The sequence below is a fragment of the Macrotis lagotis genome, chromosome 5 (assembly GCF_037893015.1).
Source record: "Macrotis lagotis isolate mMagLag1 chromosome 5, bilby.v1.9.chrom.fasta, whole genome shotgun sequence".
Classification (NCBI taxonomy): Eukaryota; Metazoa; Chordata; class Mammalia; order Peramelemorphia; family Peramelidae; genus Macrotis; species Macrotis lagotis.
Window position 1 is genome coordinate 252,910,585 of NC_133662.1, and position 24,082 is coordinate 252,934,666.

General features: G+C 45.1%; 1 protein-coding gene across 3 annotated transcripts in view; it reads right to left on the minus strand.

The window, feature by feature from the left end:
- CLIP2 (CAP-Gly domain containing linker protein 2) overlaps positions 1–24,082 on the minus strand; it is a 123,933-nt gene that overhangs the window by 72,238 nt on the left and 27,613 nt on the right. For all 3 annotated transcript variants that reach the window (XM_074189377.1, XM_074189376.1, XM_074189375.1), the window contains exon 2: positions 22,070–22,303. In XM_074189377.1, the coding sequence (XP_074045478.1) occupies positions 22,070–22,184 (115 nt within the window). In that variant the 5' untranslated portion in view covers positions 22,185–22,303. The remainder of the gene's footprint in view (positions 1–22,069; positions 22,304–24,082) is intronic.

Genomic DNA, 24,082 nt, shown 5'->3' on the forward strand with positions numbered 1-24,082 from the left:
CAAATCATTTTACCCCAACTGTCTCCAAAAAGAGGGAATGTGTTAGGCTAGTAATCTCTGAGAGCCCTTCTACTCTCAAGAAACCCATTACAATAATTAATTTGTTTTAAGCCAAAGAAACATACCATGGCTCCTGAGAACCCTATGGGTCCCTTCTCTGTTGTTTTAGAGAGTATTTATGAGATAAAAAGTTAGAAATACACCACCATCACTCCGAACCCCCATATGGGAAAATTCCTAACATGTAAGCGGAGACTTGGTTCTGTGTTCATTGACATGAATATCAGTCTTTAGTTAAGTCATGGCCTCTATATCACCAAGAGAAAATTCAGGTAACCAGAAAGAGACTTTGGGTCATAAAGTCATAGATTATACCAGCAGAGGACATTTAAGAATGAGCAGATTATTTTTCTTGAAACTTCTCTCAGCCCCCAAGGACTTGGCCATACAATCGGTGCTGACCTGCTCTGAGATGCTGTAGGGGCTATGGTCCTCCTCAGTATCTCCCTCCTCTGCTTCAACCCAGGTCTTCGCTCTTTCTCTTTTCACTCATTGCGGCTGGACAGCTGTGTTTTCCAGGTCAGTCCTAGTTGGATCACCAGCCTATCAGAATCTCTTCCTGGTGCTCAATACTGACAATAGATAGACTTTCTTTGAACCTGGTTCTTATTTTTTGTTTGTTTGTTTGCAAGGTCATTAGGGTTAAGTGACTTGTCCAAGGTCACACAGCTATCAATTATCAGGGATCTGAAGTCAGATTTGAACTCAGGTCCTCCTGACTCCAGGGCGGGAGCTCTGTCCACTGCTACCTAACTGTCCCTACCTGGATCTTATAGATTCAATAAAGAAGTTTTCCCATTCCAAAAAAGAGAATTACTTTCAAACCTTGAGCAGGTTACTGAACCTCCTTGGGTCTCAGTTTCCTCATCTGTAAAAACAAGCAGGTTGGCCTGAATGGTCTCTAAACGCCTTTATTTGATTCCATGATTCTATGCTTCTAAATTCAATGCTCTTACAGAAGGGATAGCCAAGATTTCATTCCAAAACCTAGAGAAGTAGGCTTTGTATTCCTGGAAGGTGATGAATTCTGAGCTTTTATTTGGCCTCCTTTGTTCCTTTGCTATCAGGATACCCTCTTCCAGTCTTCTATCCACACCCTGCTCTCCCCCCAACCCCCAGCTAGTCCAGGTAACCATCCCCAGCCCAGGAAAGGATTGGGATCTGCAGGGGCAGGGGCAGGGGCAGGGGCAGGAGCAGGGGCAGGGGCAGGGGCAGGGGCAGGGGCAGGGGCAGGGGCAGGGTAGGAGGGATTCCTGTGTCCACCCTGGCTTCTGGAATCCAGGGCAAAGGAGGGAACCTGAGCTTCAGTCAAGGACGTCCTGAGGCTGTTAATTCATATGGACAAAGCATGTTCCTTTGAGAGCCTGTTAGCAATCAAACTGAGATCTGGAAGCCTCCGGCTCCCAAGCCAGCACAGGGCCTACCTCCTACCAGGGGAAGGCGAGGGCAGGATTTCTTACTCTTTCTCTTTTCTTCCCTCCCATCCTCAGAGTTTTGAACCTGGGTCTTACCTCCCTTAAGTTCCATAAACTGAGAGTGGAGCAGAGCTGGGAGCTGGGACTCCTTCATCCTCCTATGGCCCGAGAGACCCACTGACTGGCTGCTGGGCCTTGTGGAGAGGAGGGAGGAGAATTGGGGGAGGGGGAAAGGAGGGAGAGAGGGAGGGACTTAACCCTTCTGATTCCTAAGTCCTCCAACGGTTAGGAAGAACCTGATGGCCAAGTTCTAGTCCTTTATTTTAATGAGAGGAACCAAAAACTCAGGGAGAAAAAGACTAAGTCAAACTCAAAGAAGGAGTTAGGGGAAGGGGCTGAATTAGAACCCAAGTCTTTCTTGTCTCTCAAGAGACTGGCCCTCTTTCCATTTCGGAGTTAACTGACCAGAAATTATATCTAAGACCTGGAAGGAGGAGGGTGTGTCCACTAGGAGGGTGCAAGTAAGGCTGGGTCCTTAAGTTGGTGAGGAGGGGCGGGCATCAGTCAGACCCTCGATCTTTCTCCCAAATGAGAGGGCCTAAGGGACACGAAGCCACTGAACTGATATAGAAGGGGGGAAGCTGTCCTGGGGGACAATGCCACCCCAGAGAAGAAGCAATACAGGAGGAAACAATCCAGAGGTCCATAATGTAGAGAAGAAAATACCAGGTCGCAATCGAAGGCAAGGCAAGGCAGAGGGATAGAGACGGAAGTAAAGGGGGCAGAGAGGTAGAGAAAGAAAAGAGTAAAGAAGGTCAAGGTGAGAAGGGAGGGAGAATAGAAGAAGGGGGTTGGAGGAAGCACAGTGAGGCCTTCCAGATGTTTCTGGGGAGCACATGGATTTAAAATAAGGTAGTAAAGGGCCTGGAAAAGGGAAGGTGTTTTTATGATTACTTAATATCTTCTTTATTGGCTGTGCTTTATTGTTCTTTTTCTACTTTTTTCTTTTTTCTTCTTATTTAATATTTTATTTTTTCCCAATTACAAGTAAAAACAATTTTAACATCTTTTTTCTTCAAATTTTGAATTCCAGATTCTCTGGAAGGAGCAAATTCTTGCTAAGTAGTAATCGTCGATAAAGATTTAATTAATGACTGTTCTTTGGGATATGGATGTTTTCAGGAGGAAAGATAATGTCTCAACACAAATCAGCTAAAGGAATGGGATGGTAATGATGGAATTTCAGGCATGGTTTGGATTTTATAGCCGCTGCAATCTCTTCTAACTCTGAGATTCTATCCTGCCAGATGTGGGATTTGAACCCAGATCTCCTTGCCTCCAAAAAAGGAATTTTCTTTTCAGTTCCAAATCCTTTCTCACCTCACTTCCTTATTTCTTCTTCTTCTTCTTCTTCTTCTTCTTCTTCTTCTTCTTCTTCTTCTTCTTCTTCTTCTTCTTCTTCTTTTTAAGTTTTTGCAAGGCAATGGGGCTAAGTGGATTGCCCAAGACCACACAGCTAGGTGATTATTAAGTGTCTGAGGCCAGATTTGAACTCAGGTCCTCCTGACTCCAGGGCCAGTGCTCTATCCACTGCGTCACCTAGCCGTCCCACTTTCTTATTTCTTAAACAAGATAGAATTATTGATCTTTTGGATGGAAAGGCTACAGTGCAAAAGATGTATTTGATTGGACCTAATTCATAATGGGGAGAAAACAGCATCCCCATCCTAAGGGAGCTCTGGGATGAGGATGTGGGCAGCAACTGAGGCATGCGGGTCAAGCCAGATCCCTGGTGTTAAGCTTGACCTAACATACCTTCCCTTGCTCAGCCAAGGCCCAGCACACATCAAAAGTGGGTGAGAGGCTGGCAGGCCAAGGCAGGGGAACCTATTCTCTAAATGCTCCTTTCTGATCCAGAAACCCAAGATGTCCAACTTTCCTCTTTTACAAAGAAATGAAGCATGCCCTGGCGGAGGGCCCAAGAAAAGGGGCAGGCCAGGGCAGCCCGGCAAGCACTGACCAGCAAGTCTAGAGAAAGCTTGGTCTGCCCCAGTCAACAGAGAATGCCCAACTCACCCCAATGGGTTCAAAATCAATAGAAGGCAGCTTCGGGATAGGCTGATGACTAAGAAAACACACACACACACACACACACACAAACCATGAAATCATTATCAGGACAAGTTCCATCTCCTGACCCTTTATCTTTGTATAAGTTGTTCCCCATGTCCCCCCCCCCCCCACATATACACACAATCATTATCATTATCAGGAGAAACTCCCCTGCCCCTTTACCTTTGTATAAGCTATTCTCCATCACACACACACACACACACACACACACACACACACACACATCATTATCAGGAGAAACTCCATCTCCTGCTGCTTTACCTTTGTATAAGGTATGACCTCTTTTCTTACTTCTGCCTCTCAGAATCCCTGGCTTCCTTCCAGACTCAGTTCACAGAACATCTTTCCAGAGCCCTTCTGATGTTAATGGTCTCTACCTCCTCCTCAAAACCTGTTTATATATCTGTGTACACAGCAAGGTGGCACAGTGGATAGAGTATCAGACCTAGAGTCAGCAAGACCTGAGTTCAAATCTAGCTTCAAACATTTATTAGCTATGTGACTCCAGACAGGTTACTTCAACCTGTTTGCCTCAGCTTTTTCATCTGTGAAATGATCTGGAGAAGGAAATGGCAAAACCACTCCAGGATCTCTGCCGAGAAAACTCCAAATTGGGGTCACAAAGAGTCAGACACAACTGAAACAACTCAACAACTTTGAAATGACTTTTGGGTTCTGTTTTCCCTTTGTTCTTTACTGTTTGACTGTACAGTTTTAATTTGGTTGTCTTCAATTGCTCAAATATGCTTTGTGTTTTACTTTCTCTATGTATTTTATGTGGACTTTTGTGTGCGCATGTTGTTCCCAGAAGCCATTAGGGTACAGATAGCTTTTTCAATTTTTGTTTGTATCTCCAGGGTCTTCACCCTGGTAGGCACTTAATAAAGGATTCCTGATTGAATGAAAAGACCATCAGGAGGTAAGATTGAAAAGGACCTGAGAAGCCACTAAGTCCTTCCCCTCCATTTTAGAGATGAGGAAATTGAGGTTCAGCAGGGTTCATTGGCTTGCCCATCCACGGTCACCTAACCAAGAAAGGTTCGAGGAGGTTGACTTAAACTCAGATCTTCCTGACTTCAGGTCTAATCCTTGGCCTTCATGGTGTCAGAGACTCAAAAGCCATCAAGGAATGATTCTGCCCAGTGTGTCTCCCCCTTCCAACTATTTTTGCTCAAGTTTTTCTCTTGCCCTTCCTTCCTCTGCTCCCTCAGGTGACTCAGTTGGAAGTTATGGGGTAACTACAATCAGTGAATAAATGCTCTGAGATGACACCCCCAGAACTGGAGACTCTTGACTGACCTGGGCTGCTGTGACCCCAAGGAGGGGTCCCCCCACTGGAGCACTCAAGCCAGCAGCTGCTGCCACCTTAATCTAAGAACGTGCAGCATCTGGCGCCACAAGCCAGAAACCAGGCTGCTGGCCAGGTGTCCCCGAGCCAGCCAGGTAGCATTTCAGGAGAGCCCTCACCCTCACCCCTCCCTCACCCCCACCAGGGTGTTTCAGGTCGTGTTCCCTGCAGGTTAGTCTCATCTCCCCAAGTCTCAGCTCAAAGAAGATAACACCAGCCACTGACCCAGAAGCCTCGGCTTCCAGTCCAGGAGTTTCACTGCTGATTCTGGCCAGCTCCTCCAGAGGTGCCAGGCTCCTCATGCACATTCTTTCCTCTTCCCAGACCCTCATCCCAAATTCTGGAACAAGGAGCCATGTGATCAAATCAACAGTGCTCTGGATGGTGGATGGGCATCACTGGGCCCCACTCACCAACCAGTGACTTCTCAAAGTACTAAAAACTTGCATTTACCAGCCTTCCTATTAAAACAGAAGCTCCTGAGGGCAGAGGCCATCTTTGCCTTTTAATTTAAGCATTTAATAAGTGCTTTTTTATTCATTCAAACCATCATAGGAATCATCAAGGGTAATCCTTTCATTTTACAGATGAGGAAGCTGGGACAGACAAAAGTTAACTGCCTTGTATGTCTGAGGCAGGATTTGAACCCTGGTCTTGCTGGTTCTTGAGCATATTGTTATTTGAACAACTTTGTGAGTTAGGCAGATGCGTCATTATCCCCATTTTAAAAGAGGAAACAGAGGCAGAGAGAAGATGAATGATTTGCCCAGGGTCACATAGCTGAGGCAGGATTTGAACCCAGCTCTTCCTGACTTTTAGATCTAGCATATTCTATCATCTGAGTCTCCTTAAAACATTGTGAGTTAGGCAAATGTAGTATTAACCTCTCTCTCTCTCTCTTTCTCTCTCTCTCTCTCTCTCTCTCTCTCTCTCTCTCTCTCTTTAGTGAGGCAATTGGGGTTAAGTGACTTGCCAGGTGAAGTCTTCCCTAAAGCTGAATGTTTTCCCACAATGTCTCCCTTTCCCTTCTCGATGGGTCCCCGAGCAGCTGGCGAGCGGCTCTCAGACCCTGTTGCAGAATTCCTTCTGGCAGCAATCTGCCCGGCTCCCCTCCTCCACCCTGCAGCAGCCCTCCACTGACCAGTCCTGTCTGACTGGTTGCCTTTCTTTGAGCAAATGCTGCTGGGAGTCAATTCTAAAATCAATAAATTTAGATGAAACTAGGTGGTGCAATGGATAGAGCACCAGTCCGTAAGTCAGGAGGACCTGAGTTCAAATCAGTAGCTGTGTGACCTTGGGCAAATCACCTAACCCTGATTGACCTATTTAAAAAGAAGAAGCATAGATTTAGAGTCAGAACACACCTTAGAGACCATTTCATTGAACTCTCTCTTTTACAGAGGAAGAACCTGAAGCCCAGAAGGGTTATTTGCCTACATTAAACAATTAATAAGCAGCAGAACTACAGTATGGTAATGAGCCCCCCACCAATAGGTATACAAGCTTCCATCTCATCCTTTCCTCTATCCCTCACATAACTCACATGGGTGATCAGAAGCAGCTTAGGAACTAGAGAACGGATGAGAACCTCAACATTCCTCCTGTCACTGGAGAGGTGGGGACTATGAGTGTGGAACACTGCATATACTATCAAATATGGTTGATAAATTGATTGGTTTTCCTGAACCATTTTTTTAAACTCTTCTGAATATATCCAGAAATGAATGTGCTATAAAAACAAATGGCATCAATTAAGCTTTCTAAGAAAGAAAGCATTCCCCCAAGTACTTGAAATAAAATAAAATTAAAAAAGACCTAAGGCTGCTCCCAGCTCTGGATCTGAATCCCTATGTATGAATTTTGGGGGTTAGTTTTCATTGAAAACATTTGCTTTTTGTTGATGGTTTCTGTCTAGATTTTTTTCTTTAAATTTACTGAATTTAGGGGCGGCTAGGTGGCACAGTGGATAAAGCACCGGCCCTGGAGTCAGGAGGACCTGGGTTCAAATCCAACCTCAGACACTTAATAATGACCTAGCTGTGTGGCCTTGGGCAAGCCACTTAACCCCATTTGCCTTGCAAAAACCTAAAAAAATAAAAATAAATAAAAACAAACAAACAAACAAATAAATAAATTTACTGAATTTGGACACAAGGATGTGCAGTCTGGAAGAGTCGGTTTTGAATCTTGACTCAGACACTTACTGAGCCAATCACAGAACTTCTCTGGGCCCAAGTTTCCCCATCTATAAAGTAAGTGGGACTCTACCATTTCCACAGTTCCAACTTTATATGTATGGCCCTATTCCAATTTATAATTAATATAAAAACATAATCTATCTATGGTCCTATCCTGAAAATATAATATAACATTTAATAATCTAGTACACAGGCAGCTAGATAGCACAGCAGAGAGGTTGTCCTAATCTATACATAATCCTATTCTAATCTATAATTAATCTAAAAAATAACATATAATACAACATTTAATAATCATAGGACAGCTAGGTGGCACAGTGGAGTCAGGAGGACTTGAGTTCAAATCCTGCCTCAGATACTTAATACTTACTTAGCTGTGTGACCTTGGGCAAGTCACTTCACCCCCATTGTCTTGCAAAAAACCAAAAAACAGTTTAATAATCTAGAATTGTAAACTATGATTCCTATTCTAGCTCTCCTGTTTATCATCTGGATGACCTTGGATGAATCCTACTCCCCTCTCTAGGCCTCAGTTTCCTCACCTAAAAAACAAAGAGGTTATATTGAGATAGTCTCTACATTCTCTTCTATCTCTGAAAGTTAATAATAACCCAAAAACTCTAAGAGAAAAAGATTTTTAAAAAAATTACATGGGGCAGCTAGGTGGTGCAGTGGATAGAGCACTGGCTCTGGAGTCAGGAGGACCTGAGTTCAAATCTGGCCTGAGACACTTAATAATTACCAGCATTGCCTTGCAAAAACTAAAAAAAAAAAAATTACAGTTCTGTTTTGGAAGGGATAAGGATAAGGTAGGAAATCCCCCACACACACTCGTTTTTGGTTTTAGTTTGTTTTTCTCCTCTGAGTCACCTTCTGGGAAAATTATGGGTATTTTTTCCATCCCATTTAGACCCAGGAACCAAGCTGGGGGAACCCTCATACATGACTAGCTCCTTTCCATCCTCCACCAACCCCCACCCTATCCCCCAAGCCCACTGTCACACAAAAGCTATGCTGACCTTTGATCAAAGGGTCCAAGCACTGATTCACCAAACTGTCTCAGCCTAGAAATATGCCACCTACTTGCTCCTGGGGAGAGCCCAGTTTATGCTTCCTGCCCATTCCCCGGGCCTAGGAGTAAGTGAACCTTCTGAGGGGAAAAAACATGACTGTAGAAGAAGCTCTAGGGTAGCCGCATCAGCTCCACTCTAAGAGAATGATGCTGGGATCTATGGTCTTCTCTGGTGAAGGGGAGAGCTGTCCAAAACTCCTTCCTTGGAGGCAAAATGAAGAAGCCCCAATAAATAAGTCATCTGAAATCTGTAACCAATAACATGAGGCTCCTGGCTGGCACCCGGGACCAGGCTTTAAGAAGCTAGGATTTCCCATCTTTTTACTGATTCATTCACCAATCAATCAATAAACCTTTATGAAACACCTACTATCTGCCAGCACTTTACAAATCTTGTCTCATTTGGGATGGAGGAAGAAGGAGATGCAGGGGGAAATTTAGGGGATGCAAAAAACAAAAGAGATCAAGACATCTTTAAGTAAATTAAATTTTTTTCTTTTTGTAAGGCAATGGGGTTAAGTGAATTACCCAAGGTCACACAGCTAGGTAATTATTACGTGTCTGGTGCTTTATTCACTGCGCCACCTAGCCACCCCTAAGACATCTTTAGAAAAAGAAATGACTCTTGGGGTGTGAAAGCCTCAGCCTCTTCTAGTGACATTGTGGGCTGCTTGTCCTCTGATAGGATGCCACGGTCACGGACTGTTGGACATGTAGGTCCCTCTCCCCCTCCTCCCCACCCCCAGCCATGCCAATGAGGTTGGGTACTTGGATATCCTTGTCTGAGGACGGCAGAACCTTGCAGATGTACTTGGAAATGGAACATTTCCCTGGCCTCAGGAGACAGGTCCCTTCCAGTTTTGGCCAGGCCCACGAGATGGCTTATGATGGGTAGAATGCTAGGTCTGTCATCAGAAAGTCACAGGCTCACCACTTTCCTTGAACACTAGCTGGGTGACCCTACCCCTTTCTGCCTCGGTTTCCTCATCTGCAAAATGGGGGGTGATCCCAGAGTTGTGGTAAGGAGAAAATGAGATCATATATAAACTAAATTGGGGACTCCCAACTTTTTTATGTTCTGGACTCCTTTGTCAGTCTGGGAAACTGATGGATTCTTCTCAGAATAAGGATTTTAACACATAAAATAAAAAAAACATAAGGAAGGGGCAGCTAGGTAGCACAATGACTAGAGCACCAGCCCTGAAATCCAGTCTCAGACTCTTGATAATTACCTAGCTATGTGACCTTGGGCAAGTCACTTAACCCCACTGTTTTGCAAGAAACAAAAAATAAAAAAATAAAATAAAATACATAGGATGACAAAGGGAAGCAGTTACACTGACATAAAGATGGGACTTTTTTTTTAATTATCCAAGATCAGGGATTCCCTGAAATCTGAAGACCAGGTTAAGCCCCCTTACCCCACCCCAGGCTAATTATGAGTGTTGCTGCCTCTAGGAGAGCCCTGAGAAGTTCCACAATCCTTGGAGTCACAGACTTGGGGCTGGAAGGTCTTCCGGACAAACTCCCTCCTTTTACAGAGAAGGAAACCAAGGACCTTGCCCAAGTTTGGCCAGTAGTAAGTCTGGGCTTGACCCCAAGTGCTGAGAGGCTTCACTGTCTCCAGTTGCCTTGGATCACCCCAGCCTCGGCCCGGAGCCAAACTTTGGACAAGATACAAAAAAGGCAGGAGGTGAAGGCCTGGCCCTCAGAGACCTCTGGTCTAGATGAGGAGACAAGGCATTCCCTGGAGAAATGATAAAAGCTGGGGAAAGACAGCCTGGATCACATGCTGCTTTGGGACAAAGGAGGGTTACAGGCACTGGGGCCTGTCCGTGTCTGCTGAGGTGACCTGGGAAGGCTCCGTGGAAGCGGGAGGGTTCGGCTGAGCCTGGAAGGACCTCTAGGATTTAGACAAAGGGGAGAGAAGGAAGGGCCTCCCAGCCAGGGAAGAGCATGAGCAAAGGTGTGGAAGCAGGGAAAGGCAAGGTCTGGAGGAAAAAGATGAAGCTGTCCATGCGGCTTTGTTGGAGCAGAAGAGGAAAGGAGCCTAGAAGCCAGGGAGGACGGGCAGGGCCTAGAACACTGGGCTCAGAGTCAGAGAGATCTGAGTTCAAATTCTGCCTCAGAATCCTAAGTCACTTAACCCGCCTTCATCCCACCATCTGTAAAACAGGAATAACCATTCCTCTCCCAAAGTTTTTATGAGTTGCAAATGAGCTAATACATGTAAAACATTCTTGTTATGTAAATTATTATTAGTATTATTAACATTATTATTACATAAGGCTGGAAAGGCAGGCTGGGACCCAGTGATGGAGGGCTTCTGCTGTCAGACCGGAGATTGGGCTTTCTCTCATGAGCACTAGACATTGCTGGGCAGGGCAAGGACAGAGCAGCAGCTAATTAAAAATCTTTCTGCTTCATCTCCTCCAGTCACTCATGTCTGCCTCTACTGCCCCCCACCTTGCTCCAGCTCAGGTCCACCCCCCTTCCTCTATCCAGGTCAGAGCTGGAGCCCCCCTCCCCCAGGGAAAGGGTCCCTAGGTCCCCCATCCTCCCTCTGGGTCAGAGCTGGAATCCCCTGGGCAAGGGTCCCTAGGTCCCCCATCCTTCATCTGGGCCAGAGTTGGAGTGGCCCAGGGGCAGGGTCCCCAGTCTCCCCCTCCTCCATTCAAGTCAGAATTGGAGTCCTTTAGAGGAGGGTCCCCAGTCTCCCCCTTCTCCATCCAGGTCAGAACTGGAGCCCCCAGGGGCAGGGTGCCCAGCCCCCCCCTCCTTGATTCAGGCCAAAGTTAGAGTCACTCCAGGGGCAGGGTCCCTGGCCAATGGTTCTTCACCTCCTCCTATTCTCAGACTGATTGCTCTCCCCCCTCCCTCCAAGCCCTCCATGCTGGCAAGGTCCCTTCTCTCCTACCTGTTCCCACTCCCGATCAGAGACAAAGAGAAAGGGTCCGTGGCGGGAGGCAAGGAAGCTGGCTCCGCAGTAGACTCTTTTCCTTTCCTTGGTGAGGCCCTGGCCTGTTCCAGCTGTTCCTCCCTCCATCTGTTCCAGCCCAGGCTTATTTCAGTGGGGCTGGGTCCCCAGGTAATCTCCTTCCCCTCTCCCTGACGGCCCCCACCCCTAGATAACATGATCTCCGAGAACACAGACCAGTTGTTTCAACAGCTGCTATGGTCAGGGTCACTCTGGGAAAAGCAGCGACCCTTAGTGAATTCAACTGGACTGGGCTCTATTGGTCTTTGCGGAGATTCCCCTCCCCCCCCAGCCCCACTAATCTCCTCTTCGGCTCCACTCAGCAGTGAGGATGTAGCTGGGAAAATCAAAACCAACGAGCATTTTAGCCATCGATAACTGGCTGTTTGACCTTGAGCAACTTCACCTTCCCTGGGCCTTGGTTTCCTCCCCAATAAAATTAAGAGCTTAGGCCGGATGAATTCTAAGGGTCTCCCCCCACCCCATTCCGACAAGACCCTCCCTCCCCCACGACTAACATGCTGCTATTCCTGTATCTCGATGGAGTGGGCGAGATGTAGTGTGGAGTCAGAGGCATAGGTTCAAACCCCACTCTGTTGCCTCTATGCCTTTGGGCAGATGCTGTCAACCTTGCTGGGCCTCACTTTCCTCATTTGGAAAATGGGAGGGTTAAATAACCCCTTTCAGCTCTACGGCTGTAGTCCTACAATTATGATGAACGACTCATTCTTCCATAGCAGTTACGGCTCACAAACTGCTGTTCTCACAGCCCCGTTTCTCCCCCCATCTGTTCCAAACTCAGCATATTTCAGAAGCAAGTCTGTTGGGGAGATATCACAAGTCCCATTATCACCAATTTAAAAAGGAGGAAACTGAGGCAGAGCTAGTGGCAGCCCCAACATTTGAGCCCATCTTCCAGGTTAGCATCCTCTCTTCTAGAATTCTACATTCGTAGGCTCGTTGATATTCAATAATACATTTAGGGCAGCTAGTTGGCGCAGTGAGGGGCAGCTAGGTGGTGCAGTGGATAGAGCAACGGCCCTGGAGTCAGGAGGACCTGAGTTCAAATTCAGACTCAGACACTTATAATGACCTAGCTGTGTGGCCTTAGGCAAGCCACTTAACCCCACTGCCTTGCAAAAACTAAATAATAATAATAATAATAATACTAATAATACATTAACACCCCATATTTAAGACCCTTTCCCTATAACATTCTGCAATCTTTGGTTTATTCTGTTCTAGCATTCAGGGCTCATGTGCTCCATGCTCCATACCGTACCCTTAAAAGTTCCTTCTGGCTGATATTCCAGGGACCTGGAATTCTGAATTTTCATCTCCCCCACAACCCCTTCTCCTCAAGCAAAAATTAACTACTTTGAGCATTACCTCCTCCATTCAGCCTTGAATGGCATCTAAGGGAAGGCAACCTTGAATGATATCTAAAGCAAGCCAAGATGAGATATGGATATTGGGCAAGGGAGAGGAGAAGCAGGGGCTCCTGAAGAGCTCAGGGCCCTATCCACCCACCCCTGGCTATTTGAATCTTGGCCATTTCTTTGAAAAGGAATCCGTAAGCACATTGAAGCAATGGGCTCCTTCCCAGATGCTCCGAGTTTCTGCCTGAGGAATTCAAGAGGAAGGAGGATTTCTAGCAGGCATCCAACTTAAACCCCACATCTGCTGACCACAAGGAACAGGCAGATTGGGAGCCGGAACCTGATCCAGGGGATGGCTTTGTCTGCAGGCATCTGTGGGGCTCCGCCAGGCTCTGGGGCTGCCGGGCTAGGATCAAGGAAGGGAAGAGGAGAAGTCCCAAGGGTTGGTGGGTTAAGTAAGGACCTTGATCTTTTCCCCAACAAGTCGCAGCCCCAAGAGCTTCTAATCCTCCTCTCTTAACCTTGTTCCTCCAAACCTCACATTCTCAAAGGGGACAGTCCGTGCTTGGGATGAAGGGGAGAAGACCAACCCCACAGGGAAGGGGACTGTGAATGCCCCCAGTCTCTTCACTCCTCACTCAAGGTGACATTGACCTTCAATCCATGGTGCTGATTTTCAGCATTCACCTGGGAAGGGAGCCCTGGATCTTCTGGAAATTGGGTAGAGATGCATTGGGGTCCCATAGTGATGCTGTGACTTGCCAGGGATCCTGTGCTAAACAGGGGTTTTTCAGATCAGCAAGGTCCGGATTGTCTTGCCCTTCCAAGAGGTATTCCCAGGCAGGTGGAAGGGGAGGGGGGCTCTGGAGAATAGGAAGGAGGCTGCTGTCTCTAGGCAGGAGCCTCCGTTGGCCATTCCAGATTTAGAGACCCTCCCTAATCCTGAGCATTTTTCTAAGAACAAACCAAGGGCCATCTGATCCTCAGTCACTCCAACACTCCACTATTAGCTCTACGAGAGAGCATTAATTGCTGAATCAACCAGCTAGCCTCCCCACCCCCTCCTCCCCAGAGGAACATAGCCTACCTCAAGGCATATCCAGAATCAATCCCACCTGTCCCAGCTCCCCTAGGCATGGTGCTCTCAAGGGATTCTGGAGTCCATGATCCGTGTATTCAAAAGCAGGGTAGGGGCCAGAGAAAAGGGGCTTCCAGTATCCTCCTGCCCCACAACCCCCATGACGTTTTTTCCATTCCATTCCCCCCCCCAATAAAATCCTCCAGCCTGGCTGACTCCTAACCCAGAAAGCAATGGAAATGGAAGGAGCTTTACCCTTGAAGGAGCAGAGCCGGCTACCCATGGAGCATCCATCCGTCGCCACGTCCCTCCCGAAGAGGCCGGGCCGGAGCTCCCATCAACATGCCTCTTAAGGAGGGGATCGATAAAGCAGGGTTCTCAGTGGCGGCAGCCGAGCCATTAGGAGGCAACCCTGCTCTCCTAGCTGTATAAGAGCTCTTCTTGGGTTTACTTGTCAAGATTGTTATTAGAAAGTTTAGGATGTGGTTCAGAGAGGGAGGCAGAAGGAGAGGAGTAGAAAACCTCAGCGTTTTAAAGTGTTTCTTGGCACCCGGGCCTGTGCCCTGCCATATGGTATAGAGGGAAATTATAATAGCTAGTATTTTTATAGAACATTAAGGTTTGCAAAGTGTTTTACGAACATGATCTCATTTTATCTTCACAACATCTCCGGGAAAGGGGCGCTATTGTTATGCCCATTTTATAGAGGAGGGAAGCGAAGCAGGGAAAAGGGAGGTGGCTTGTTCAGTCACATAGCCGAGCCAGCATTTGAACCCAGTTCCTCTGGCTGCAGATCCAATCCACTGGACTAAGTGAGAACCTATCCAGGTTCAGGTAAAATTCTATTCTTTGGGGATGCCATCGTGTTACTGAGGAAGGAGATGAGCCCCTAAAGGAGGGCGAGGGAATGAGGATTAAGGAGGGAGAAGCCTTGGATTAAGAATGAGAAAGGGGGGTGGCTAGGTGGTGCGGTGGATAAAGCACCGGCCCTGCAGTCAGGAGTGCCTGGGTTCAGATCCCGTCTCGGACACTTGGTAATTGCCTAGCTGTGTGGCCTTGGGCAGGCCACTTAACCCCATTGCCTAGCAAAAAAAAAAAAAAGAATGAGAAAGCCATTTTTATAAGGAACAATTTTTACGGACGGTGCTTCATTTCTAAACTATATAGAGAACAGAGTCAAATTGATAAATGGTCAAAGGATATGAATAGGCAGTTTTCGGATGAGGAAATTAAATTTATCTATAGGCATATGAAATAATGCTCTAAACCACTATTAATTAGAAAAATGCAAATTCAAACAACCCTGAGGTACCACCTCATGCCTATCACAGTGGTTAATATGACATAAAAGAAAAAGCAAATGTGACATAAATGTGAAAAGGGCTGTGGGAAAACTGGGCCACTAATGCCCTGTTGGTGGAGTTGTGAGCTGATCCAACCATTCTGGAGGAAATATGCAAAAAGGGCAACAAAACTGCACCTACCCTTTGATCCTTTGATCCAGCAATACCACTGAGATCATAAAAAGGGGAAAAGGACCCACATGTACAGAAATATTTACAGCCATTCTTTTTTGTGGTAGTAAAGAAATGAAAAGTGAGGGGATGCCCATCAATTAGGGAAAGGTCAAACAAGGTAAGTACCTATGAATGTAATGAAATAATATTGTTCTGTAAGAAATGATGAATAGGTGGACTTCAGAGAAATCTGGAAATTACATGAACTGATGCTGAGTGATGTGAACAGAACTGAGAGAACACTGTACACAGTACAGCCACACTGTGATGATGAACTATGATGACTTGGTTCTCAGCAGTACAGTGATCAGAAACAATTCTGAAGGACTTGTGATGAAAAATGCCATTCACATCTTGAGAAAGAAGTTTGGAGTCTGAATGCAGATTGAAGCACATATTATTTTCACTTTTTTATTTATTTTTTTTCTTTCTGGTGGCTTTTCCCTTTTGTTCTGCTTCTTCTTTCACAGCATGACTAACGTGGAAATCTGTTTAACAAGGTTTTGCATGTATGATCTAGACGTGATGGCTTGTTGTCTTGGGGAAGGGAAAGGGAAGGGAAAGAAGGAGGAAATGTTACAAAAATGAATGTTGAAAACGATCTCTATGTGTCATTGGGGAAAAAAATACTGTTAAGATAAAAAAAAAAAGATAGGTTAAAAAAATGAGGATGTCACAATCCAGACTGAACTCTCCATTGATTGAGCTATGGATTTAGACAAGCTTGCATTATCATTGCCATCATGAGAATTATTTTTATTCAGTGGCTAAAAGTAGTCATTTTTAGCCATTTTAACCATTTTTAGCCAACTGTGAAATACTCTGCAGAAAACTGAATAGAAAAGAATCACTTCTATCTGAACATCATCAAACTAGGTGAGAACTCATTGTGTCCATTTCCTAAACTGTGTCAATTCTACTCCAACAGATTCAATAAACACCTAATACGTGTTAAGCCCATGTCAAATGCTAGATATACAAATAAGAAAAAAGCAGTCCTTGCCTTCAAAGAGCTTACACTCTAATGGACCGTCAACCTCATTCTCTCATGTCCCTTCTGTCAGGACCTTGGGCCCATTCCCAGGCTCTCCTGGATGAGTTGCCCAAATCTGGTGAGCACTATAACCTTCCTTTTCCAGCTCCCCTGGAATCAGAATGGAAGCTCCTCAAAGTTGGGGACTTCCTTGATTTCTTGTGCTTACATGCCAAGTCTTTGGGGCGTAGTAAGAATCTAATCAATGCTTTGTCATTCCTTTTGGGGGGCAGCTAATTGGTTCAGTGGGGAGGACCTATGACCTGGACTCAGGAAGATCTGAGTTCAAATCAAGCCTCAGACATCTATTAGTTGTGTGACCTTGGACAAGTGACTTAACTTCTTTTGGTCTCAATTTCCTCCTCTGTCAAATGGGGCAATTAATAGTACTTATCACTCAAGGTGATTGTGAGAATAAAATGAGATAATATTGGTAAAGAGTTTTACAAACCTTAAAGTGTTGAATAAACTCCAGCTATCACTGATATTTTTAGTCATTTAGAATAATAAAGAATACATGTTACAATTTACAAGGCACTTTCCTCACAAGCCCAGGGAAGTGGGGAATGTTTTTTTTCCCATTTTATCCTTAGTCCCCTAAAGCCCAGCACAGTTCTTTGCATAAAGTGGGTGCTTAATAAATGCTTGCTGGGTGTGACTGTCCAATTGTAAGTCTTGCAACTCCATTTTTTTTTCTCAGATGAGGAAAAGGAGACTAAGAGAGATGAAGTAACTTGTCTAGGATCATTCATCCAAATGGAGCTAGATCTGAGTACTAGCTTAGTATTCTTTTTAATAGTCATACTTTCTAGGTCTGTGTTTTATTATCTGTCAAATGGGTATGAAGCCTTATCTCTCTCTCTCTCTCTCTCTCTCTCTCTCTCTCTCTCTCTCTCTCTCTCTCACTAATGAGGATGGAATGTGATAATATGTAGGGAACAAGTTAGGGGTAAGCAGTGAAAGAACTAAAGGCAAAAGACCTAAGTTCATTCTGAAAAGTAATTTGGAACTATGCCAAAAGGGCGATCAACCCCTGGGTACCCTTTGACCCAAAAGAGAACAAAGAAAAGGGAAAAGGACCTATATGTACAAAAATGTTTATAGCAGCTCTTTAGGTGATGGCAAAGAACTGGAGAGGGTCTATCAATTGGGGAATGGTTGAACAAATTGTGGTATGTGTTTGTGATGGAATAGCATAGTACTATAAGAAATGATGAGCAGAATGCTCTCATAAAAACCTGGAAAGACTTACATGAACAGATGCTGAGTGAAATGAGCAGAACCCAGGAGAACATTGTACACAGTAACAGCAACATTGGATAATGATTAGCCATGGATATCTTAGCTCTCCTTACCAATACAATGATCCAAGAGAATTTCAAAGGATTCATGATGAGAAATGCTATCAACCTCCAAAGAAAGAACTGATGGTGTTTTTTATAATGTCCCATGTGTAATTGATATCAAATTGCTTGCCTTCTCAAAGAAGGAGGAGGAAGAGTATTTGGAACTAAAAATGCTAATATTAAAAAATTTTTCACCTGTGATTGGGAAATATTTAACAAAATAAGTAAGAATATGTTTAAAAAAGATCTGGGTTCAAATGTCAGGTTTTTTTTTTTTAATTTCCTACCTATGGGACCACAGACAAGTCATTTAATATCTCTGGACCTTAAATTCCTCATCTGTAAAACGGGAATGATATCCCTGAAATGCCAGCTCACTGTTTATAAGGAAAGTGCTCTAGAAACAAATCTGAATATGGTGAACTAGATAACACTTCATTATTTTATCAATTAGGACTGAGACTTCTTGAAGATGGCAACTCTCAGATGAGGACATTCCATCAATATACCTTTTCTCTGTAGTTTCTTTTAGAAAGACTTGGCCTTTGTGATGCAGCCAATCTGTGCTAGAAACAGGATTTGAACTCAGAGCTCCCATCTGCTCTACTCTCCACCTCCCTCTTAGTCATCTCTTTCACTGTATTGACTTCAACTCTCTTCTCAATTAAATACAAAATAATAGTACATGGAAAAGGGCTTTGAAAAAGATGTATAGTATTGTTTGTGTTGCTTGAGACCAAAGTTCAATTTAGGATTCTGAAGGAAATAAGCACCTACTATATGCAGGCCACTAAGCTAAGTAAAGGCTTTCCAAATATCATCTCGTTAGATCCTCATAATCCGTATTATTATTCCCATGTTATAGTTGGGGAAATTGAGATACCCTGAGGTAAAGTGACTTGCCCTGGGTCACACATTGAGGGTGGTGCTCAATGGCCTCTCCAAGTATGAGTCCTCCTTTGTAGCTCTTCAGTTACTCTATGGGATATCACTTTTAGGCTCCTAGAGCCCCACGTTATTTGCCCAACAAAATAATTGTTTTGACGCTCATTGTGTCAATCAATGTCTTCATTAAGTCAAGGACAGGTAGCCCAATTCCTTAGCTGTCATCCATCATGCCTCTGCATAAGACATCTGCTCTGCTCTACAGCTAGAGGAGATGCCAAAACCCAACCGTTTCATTTTACAGAAAAGGAAACTGAGTCCCAGCACTGTGAAGAGACCTCCCTGAAGTCCCACAGGCTATAAACATCACACCGAGTTGGATCCTTGATCTTCTGACTCCAGAACCAGGGCTAGTTCTATTGTCTCACGCTCATGTCTCATTTTCAATTAGTTCCCAAGATCCATCAAACCTCCTTCTACCACGTCTCCATTCTCAGGGCATTCTTCATGATAAAAGCCTCCAAGCAGAGGCTCCAAGCAGCCTAACTCTCTGCTCCATCCCTTTCTCCAATCCATCCTTCTCACCTTCCTTATTCATAGGATGGACATGCACTGGTCTGCTCAAGACTCTGCGATAGCTCCCTATTGCTTCTTGAGTGAAGCTCATTTGTCTGTGTCTGACATTTGAAGCCCTCCTCAACCTGGCACCATCCTCCCTTTCCAGCCTTTTCTGTACCACTCACCACTCACACTCACTACAGTCTGGCACTAATGGCCTTCCTGCCTTCCCTCCCCTTCTGCCCTTGGCCCAGAATATCCTCCATCTGCTGAATTTCTACCCATTCAATTCAACAAGCATTTAAGAAATTCTCAATAAATTGAGTGAATAAAATAACTCAATTATTTGCTACCTTCCCCAGGGAGCATTTGATAATGCCCACTCCCATACAGTTGGTAATCAATGGCTCAATCAAGAATTGGGCTGCTGTTTGTAGTGGCAAAGAATTGAAAATTGAGTGAATGGCCTTCCATTGGGGAATGGCTTAGCAAACTGTGGTCTATGTACTTCATGGAACACTATTGTTCTATTAGAAACCAGGAGGGATGGGAATTCAGGGAAGCCTGGAGGGATTTGTATGAACTGATGCTGAATGAGATGAACAGAAAACATCATACACCCTAACAGCAACATGAGGGTGATGATCAACCTTGATGGACTTGCTCATTCCAAAAGTGCAACAATCAGGGACAATTTGGGACTGTCTGCAATGGAGAATGCCATCTGTATCCAGAGAAAGAACCGTGGAGTTTGAACAAAGACCAAAGACTAGTACCTTCAATTTAGAAAAAAAAACCTGTTATTTTATTATGTAATGTTGCTATCTCTTATACTTTACTTTTCTTCCTTAAGGATATGATTTCTCTCTCATCACATTCAACTGGGATCAGTGTATAACATGGAACCAATGTAAACACCAACAGAATGCCCTCTGTGGGGGGGGGGATTCAAGAATGAGGGAAAAATTTTAAAACTCAAAATAAATAAAATCTTTCTTAAAAAAAAAAAAAAGAATTGGGCTAGTAGGCATCAGGGACAATCCAGATGCTGGAGGATTGAAAACCATCCCTGCCCTCATGGAGTCTACACTCTATATGGAGAGGTAACATATTCAACCTGAATATTTATGAGATAAAGATGAGATATAGAGGGGATGGAAGACAGCCAAACCTGAGAAACCCCCCAAAATGCACTGTCTTTCATCGAGGGTCCATGGCAAAGGAGGAGAGAGAGAGAGGAAGGAAGAAGAAAAGGGGGAGACGGAAGGAAATAGGAGAGGGGCCAGGAGGAGTTGCCATCTGCCTTCTCCACTCTCCCCCTTGAAGGCTTCACCTGCTGCCTCAGTTTCGGGGAGGGTTAATGCTGCTGTCACATGAGCTGGGGGATCACACAAGGGTTTTTTTCCTTTTTCTCTGGAATTCCCAAGGGACCTAGGGACTTACCAGCTGTTCTCTCCCCCCCACCCCAGGCCAGCTCAGGAGATTGTTGACTCCTTCTCAGGTTTGTAAAAGGAACAATCCCCAAAATGAGGAGGGAGGGGAATGAGCAAAATCAAATAAAGGAGCTGATCTCTCCCTGCTCAACTGTCCCCAAGGCAGCAGATGGCTGCCTTGGACCCGACAGGGCCAGACTGGTGTCTCCTGCCACCCACTGGCTGGGCCAAGGCCCTGAGGGGAGGGGATGAGAGGAGGCATTGGCAGCAACAGGCCTCTGGGTCTCCTCTGCCCCAGAGTCTGGGGGCAGGCAGATTTTAAGGAGACAGCCCACATGGCCTTGAGTCCATTCCAACTCAGAAGCCACTGCCAGGCCTTTCTTCCCTGTTATTCCCACAGGCTTGTACTCTGTGACTTGGAGAGCTTTCAGGACCTTGGAAGCCACCTAGAAGCCATAGCCATGATAGGTAAACTGAGACCCAGGGCAGGAAAAATCACTTATCCAAGGTCGTAAGTATATAAGGTAGAATTTGAACCCATCTCCTAGCTGCAGATCCAGAGTTCTTTCCTTTGTATCACAGAAGAGGAAACTGAAGCCCACCCAGAGAAATGATCAAACTAACCCTGCCATTGCCAGGGCAACCTCATATTTAGCAAACAATTGTATCTTCTTCCCACCTCCCCAGATCATGCTCATCATGGGTTTCATCTTTTAGCCAAATTGGCCAGTTCATCATTTCTCATACACAATATTTGATTTCCCACCTGTGAGTCTTTGCCCAGGGTCCCCCAAAACACACACACACATACACTTGTCCCTCCTCAATTCCATCTCTGTGAATTTCTAGATAATTTTCAAAGGGCTTCCTGCCAGGCTCAAATGAGATAAGATTTCTGAAGTCCTTTTCCGCCCTTAGAACACTATAGCAATTCTATTACTGTTATTACTTAAATATAATAACAACTATCAGAAGAATGAAACCGTAACAGCCAAAAGGATAGCAAATGGGTCTGATAAGGAGCATGGAAAGCAGGTTGCAAGAACCCGAGATCTAGTCCAGACTGCCAGAGGAAGACTGATCACACACATCACACTCAGTGTCATTCCCCTTCTCTTGAAAATGAGACAGCGTGGTACGCTAGCTAGGGCACCGCACTGAAGGGTCAGGCAAATTGGGATTCCAAACCCGGCTCAGGCACTTATTAACTCAGGGGCCTGGGTGACCTCTCTGGGCCTCAGTTTCTTCATCTCTCAAATGAGAGGACTGGGCACACTGGTCTGCAAGGTCCAGTCCGGCTGATATTCTATTTGATTCAAAGTTAGAGTATTGGGATGAGGAAGTAAAGGGATAATTTGGTCACCTTTAAGCCTGTGAAGAAAATTCATAAATAAAATAAAAAACAGAAGAAATAAGCTCCTACTAAAGTACTAGGAACTTTGATTTGATGTGAAAAACGTTTAATGGGAAAAATTATCTCATTGGATTATATTCTAAAGACAGAAAGCTGGGGGCACTTTCTCACTCTGTGGTCCTGGATTTTCCATCTCCTTGTTCCATTGACGTTTGCTTCCCAGTCTTCCCTTTTCCCAAATCTCCAAAGCAAGTTCTCAGCCTCTGATTGAATTTTCTCTTACCTTCCTTAGAGCCGGTGGTGGTCACGGCCGAGGATGACCCAGAAGAGGTTCGGCCCACAGGGCTGGAGTGCTTGCCCCCCCGGTTGGGGATCTTTAGGCCACTGGGCTTCAGCATGGTTGTGTTGAGTAGACAGCAGGTTGGTACCTGGCCTTCCGGTGGATGGTGTGAAGGTGTGACTCACGTCACCTTGTCAGACTGTTGGATAGAGCATCCTCTCTCCCATCCTCACCTACCTGAGGGGAGAGAGAGAGAGAGAGAGAGAGAGAGAGAGAGAGAGAGAGAGAGAGAGAGAGAGAGAGAGAGAGAGAGAGAGGTGTAATGGTGAGAGTGAGGACCAAGTTTGCCAACCAAGGGCCAGCTATGTTTATGAGGGCATAGTAGATAACTATCCATATTAACATCTGGTATAATATAGTTTGTTGTGACTTATAGATACAGCAGGAAAGAATAATTAGCAAATTCCAGGAATCGGGTTGTATACCACCATCTTTTGTGAAAAGAATCATGTGGAGCTTCATTGAGGCCCTCTGACTTGATTAGATTTTGGCAATCTAAACACATCATCCTTTCTGAAGGATTTTAATAAGAAGAATCTAAATTGGATCCCAAGTTAAAGAAGTTGCTCATTTTATTTCTTGGTCCTAGACTCTATCTGTCTCTTCCTTCAAGATATGACTCAAGTACCAACTTCTCCATCAAGTCCTTTTGGATTCCCCTAACTGATAGTCCCCTCCCTCCCTTACTACCCTGGATTATTTCATCTTTTATTCTGCATATAACTACAATCAGTATGGCCTATCTCTATGTCTACAATCAGTATGGGGAACTTGTTTCAGAGCCAGGAAATCTTGGGCTCAAGCCTGGCCTCTGACACACGTCAACTCTGTACAACCATCAGTGGCAGAGCAGGTGCCAACCTGAATTGGTAAAGGAAGTTTCCTCATGTACAACTTCAGTGTACCCATGAAATCCCACATCTAGTCCTTACCCCATCCCATATAAGCTTATCTGTTCCCATTTTAAAAATATCCTCTCTATACAGAACAGAATAGAAAGAGAAGGCTGTATTTGAAACAGAGAATCTCTCTTATAAAAAGCTCATTTTTCTTTCTAAGTATATGTTAAATTCAAGTCACTTTCAAAGCTATCCTATCTGTCTGTCCTTTCTAAAGCACATACAAACACACACACACACACACACACATACACACACACCACTATACACAACAATGTTAATCCAATACAGACTCGACTTGGAACACATGAGCAGCTCTGAGTATCATATGGGAGGCTGGAGAGAGGAACCATCATTGCCAAGATGGAAATAACAGTTAATATGAGATGGCAGAAGCAGGATCCGCAAAGATCTTGACAGAGATTTCAACAGTGTTGGGATGACTCTAATAACAAGATATTTAATCAGGAGAAATGTGACATCTTACTCCTGGGTTAAATGTATAATGCAGGGGAGGCGAGACTAGACAGTCATTTGTCTGAAAGAGGGGTTGGAGCGGCTTCCTGGAGTCAACAGTGGGTTTGAGAGGCCCCAAAAGCTCATTTGAACTTGGGCTTCCCCAGGAGGCATAGTGACCAGATCCAGGGAGAGGAAAGCCCTTCTGCCCTGGGCAGGCCATAGATGGAGAGCTGGGTTCGATACCGCCATTTAGGAAGGAAACAGATAAGTTGGAGATGGTTCAGCGAAGGGTGACCAGGACAGTCCCAGGCTTCAAGATCTTGCCCTATAAGGACTGGACGAAAGAAAGGAGGGATGTTTGGCCTGGAGAAAAGCAGCCTTGGTCAGGGAGACAGAAGAGCTGTCCCTGAAAGGTTGTCATGGGTAGGGGGGCGGGGGTGTTCTACTTGGCCCGGGGCGGGGGGCAGACCTAGGACCACCGAAGGGAATCCAGCAGAGGCAGATTTCTACTCCATTTAAGCAAAAAAGTTCTACTAGATGGAGGGGTCCACAAGTAGAACAATGAGAAGGCTATCTCTGTAGGTGGAAGGCTATCCCA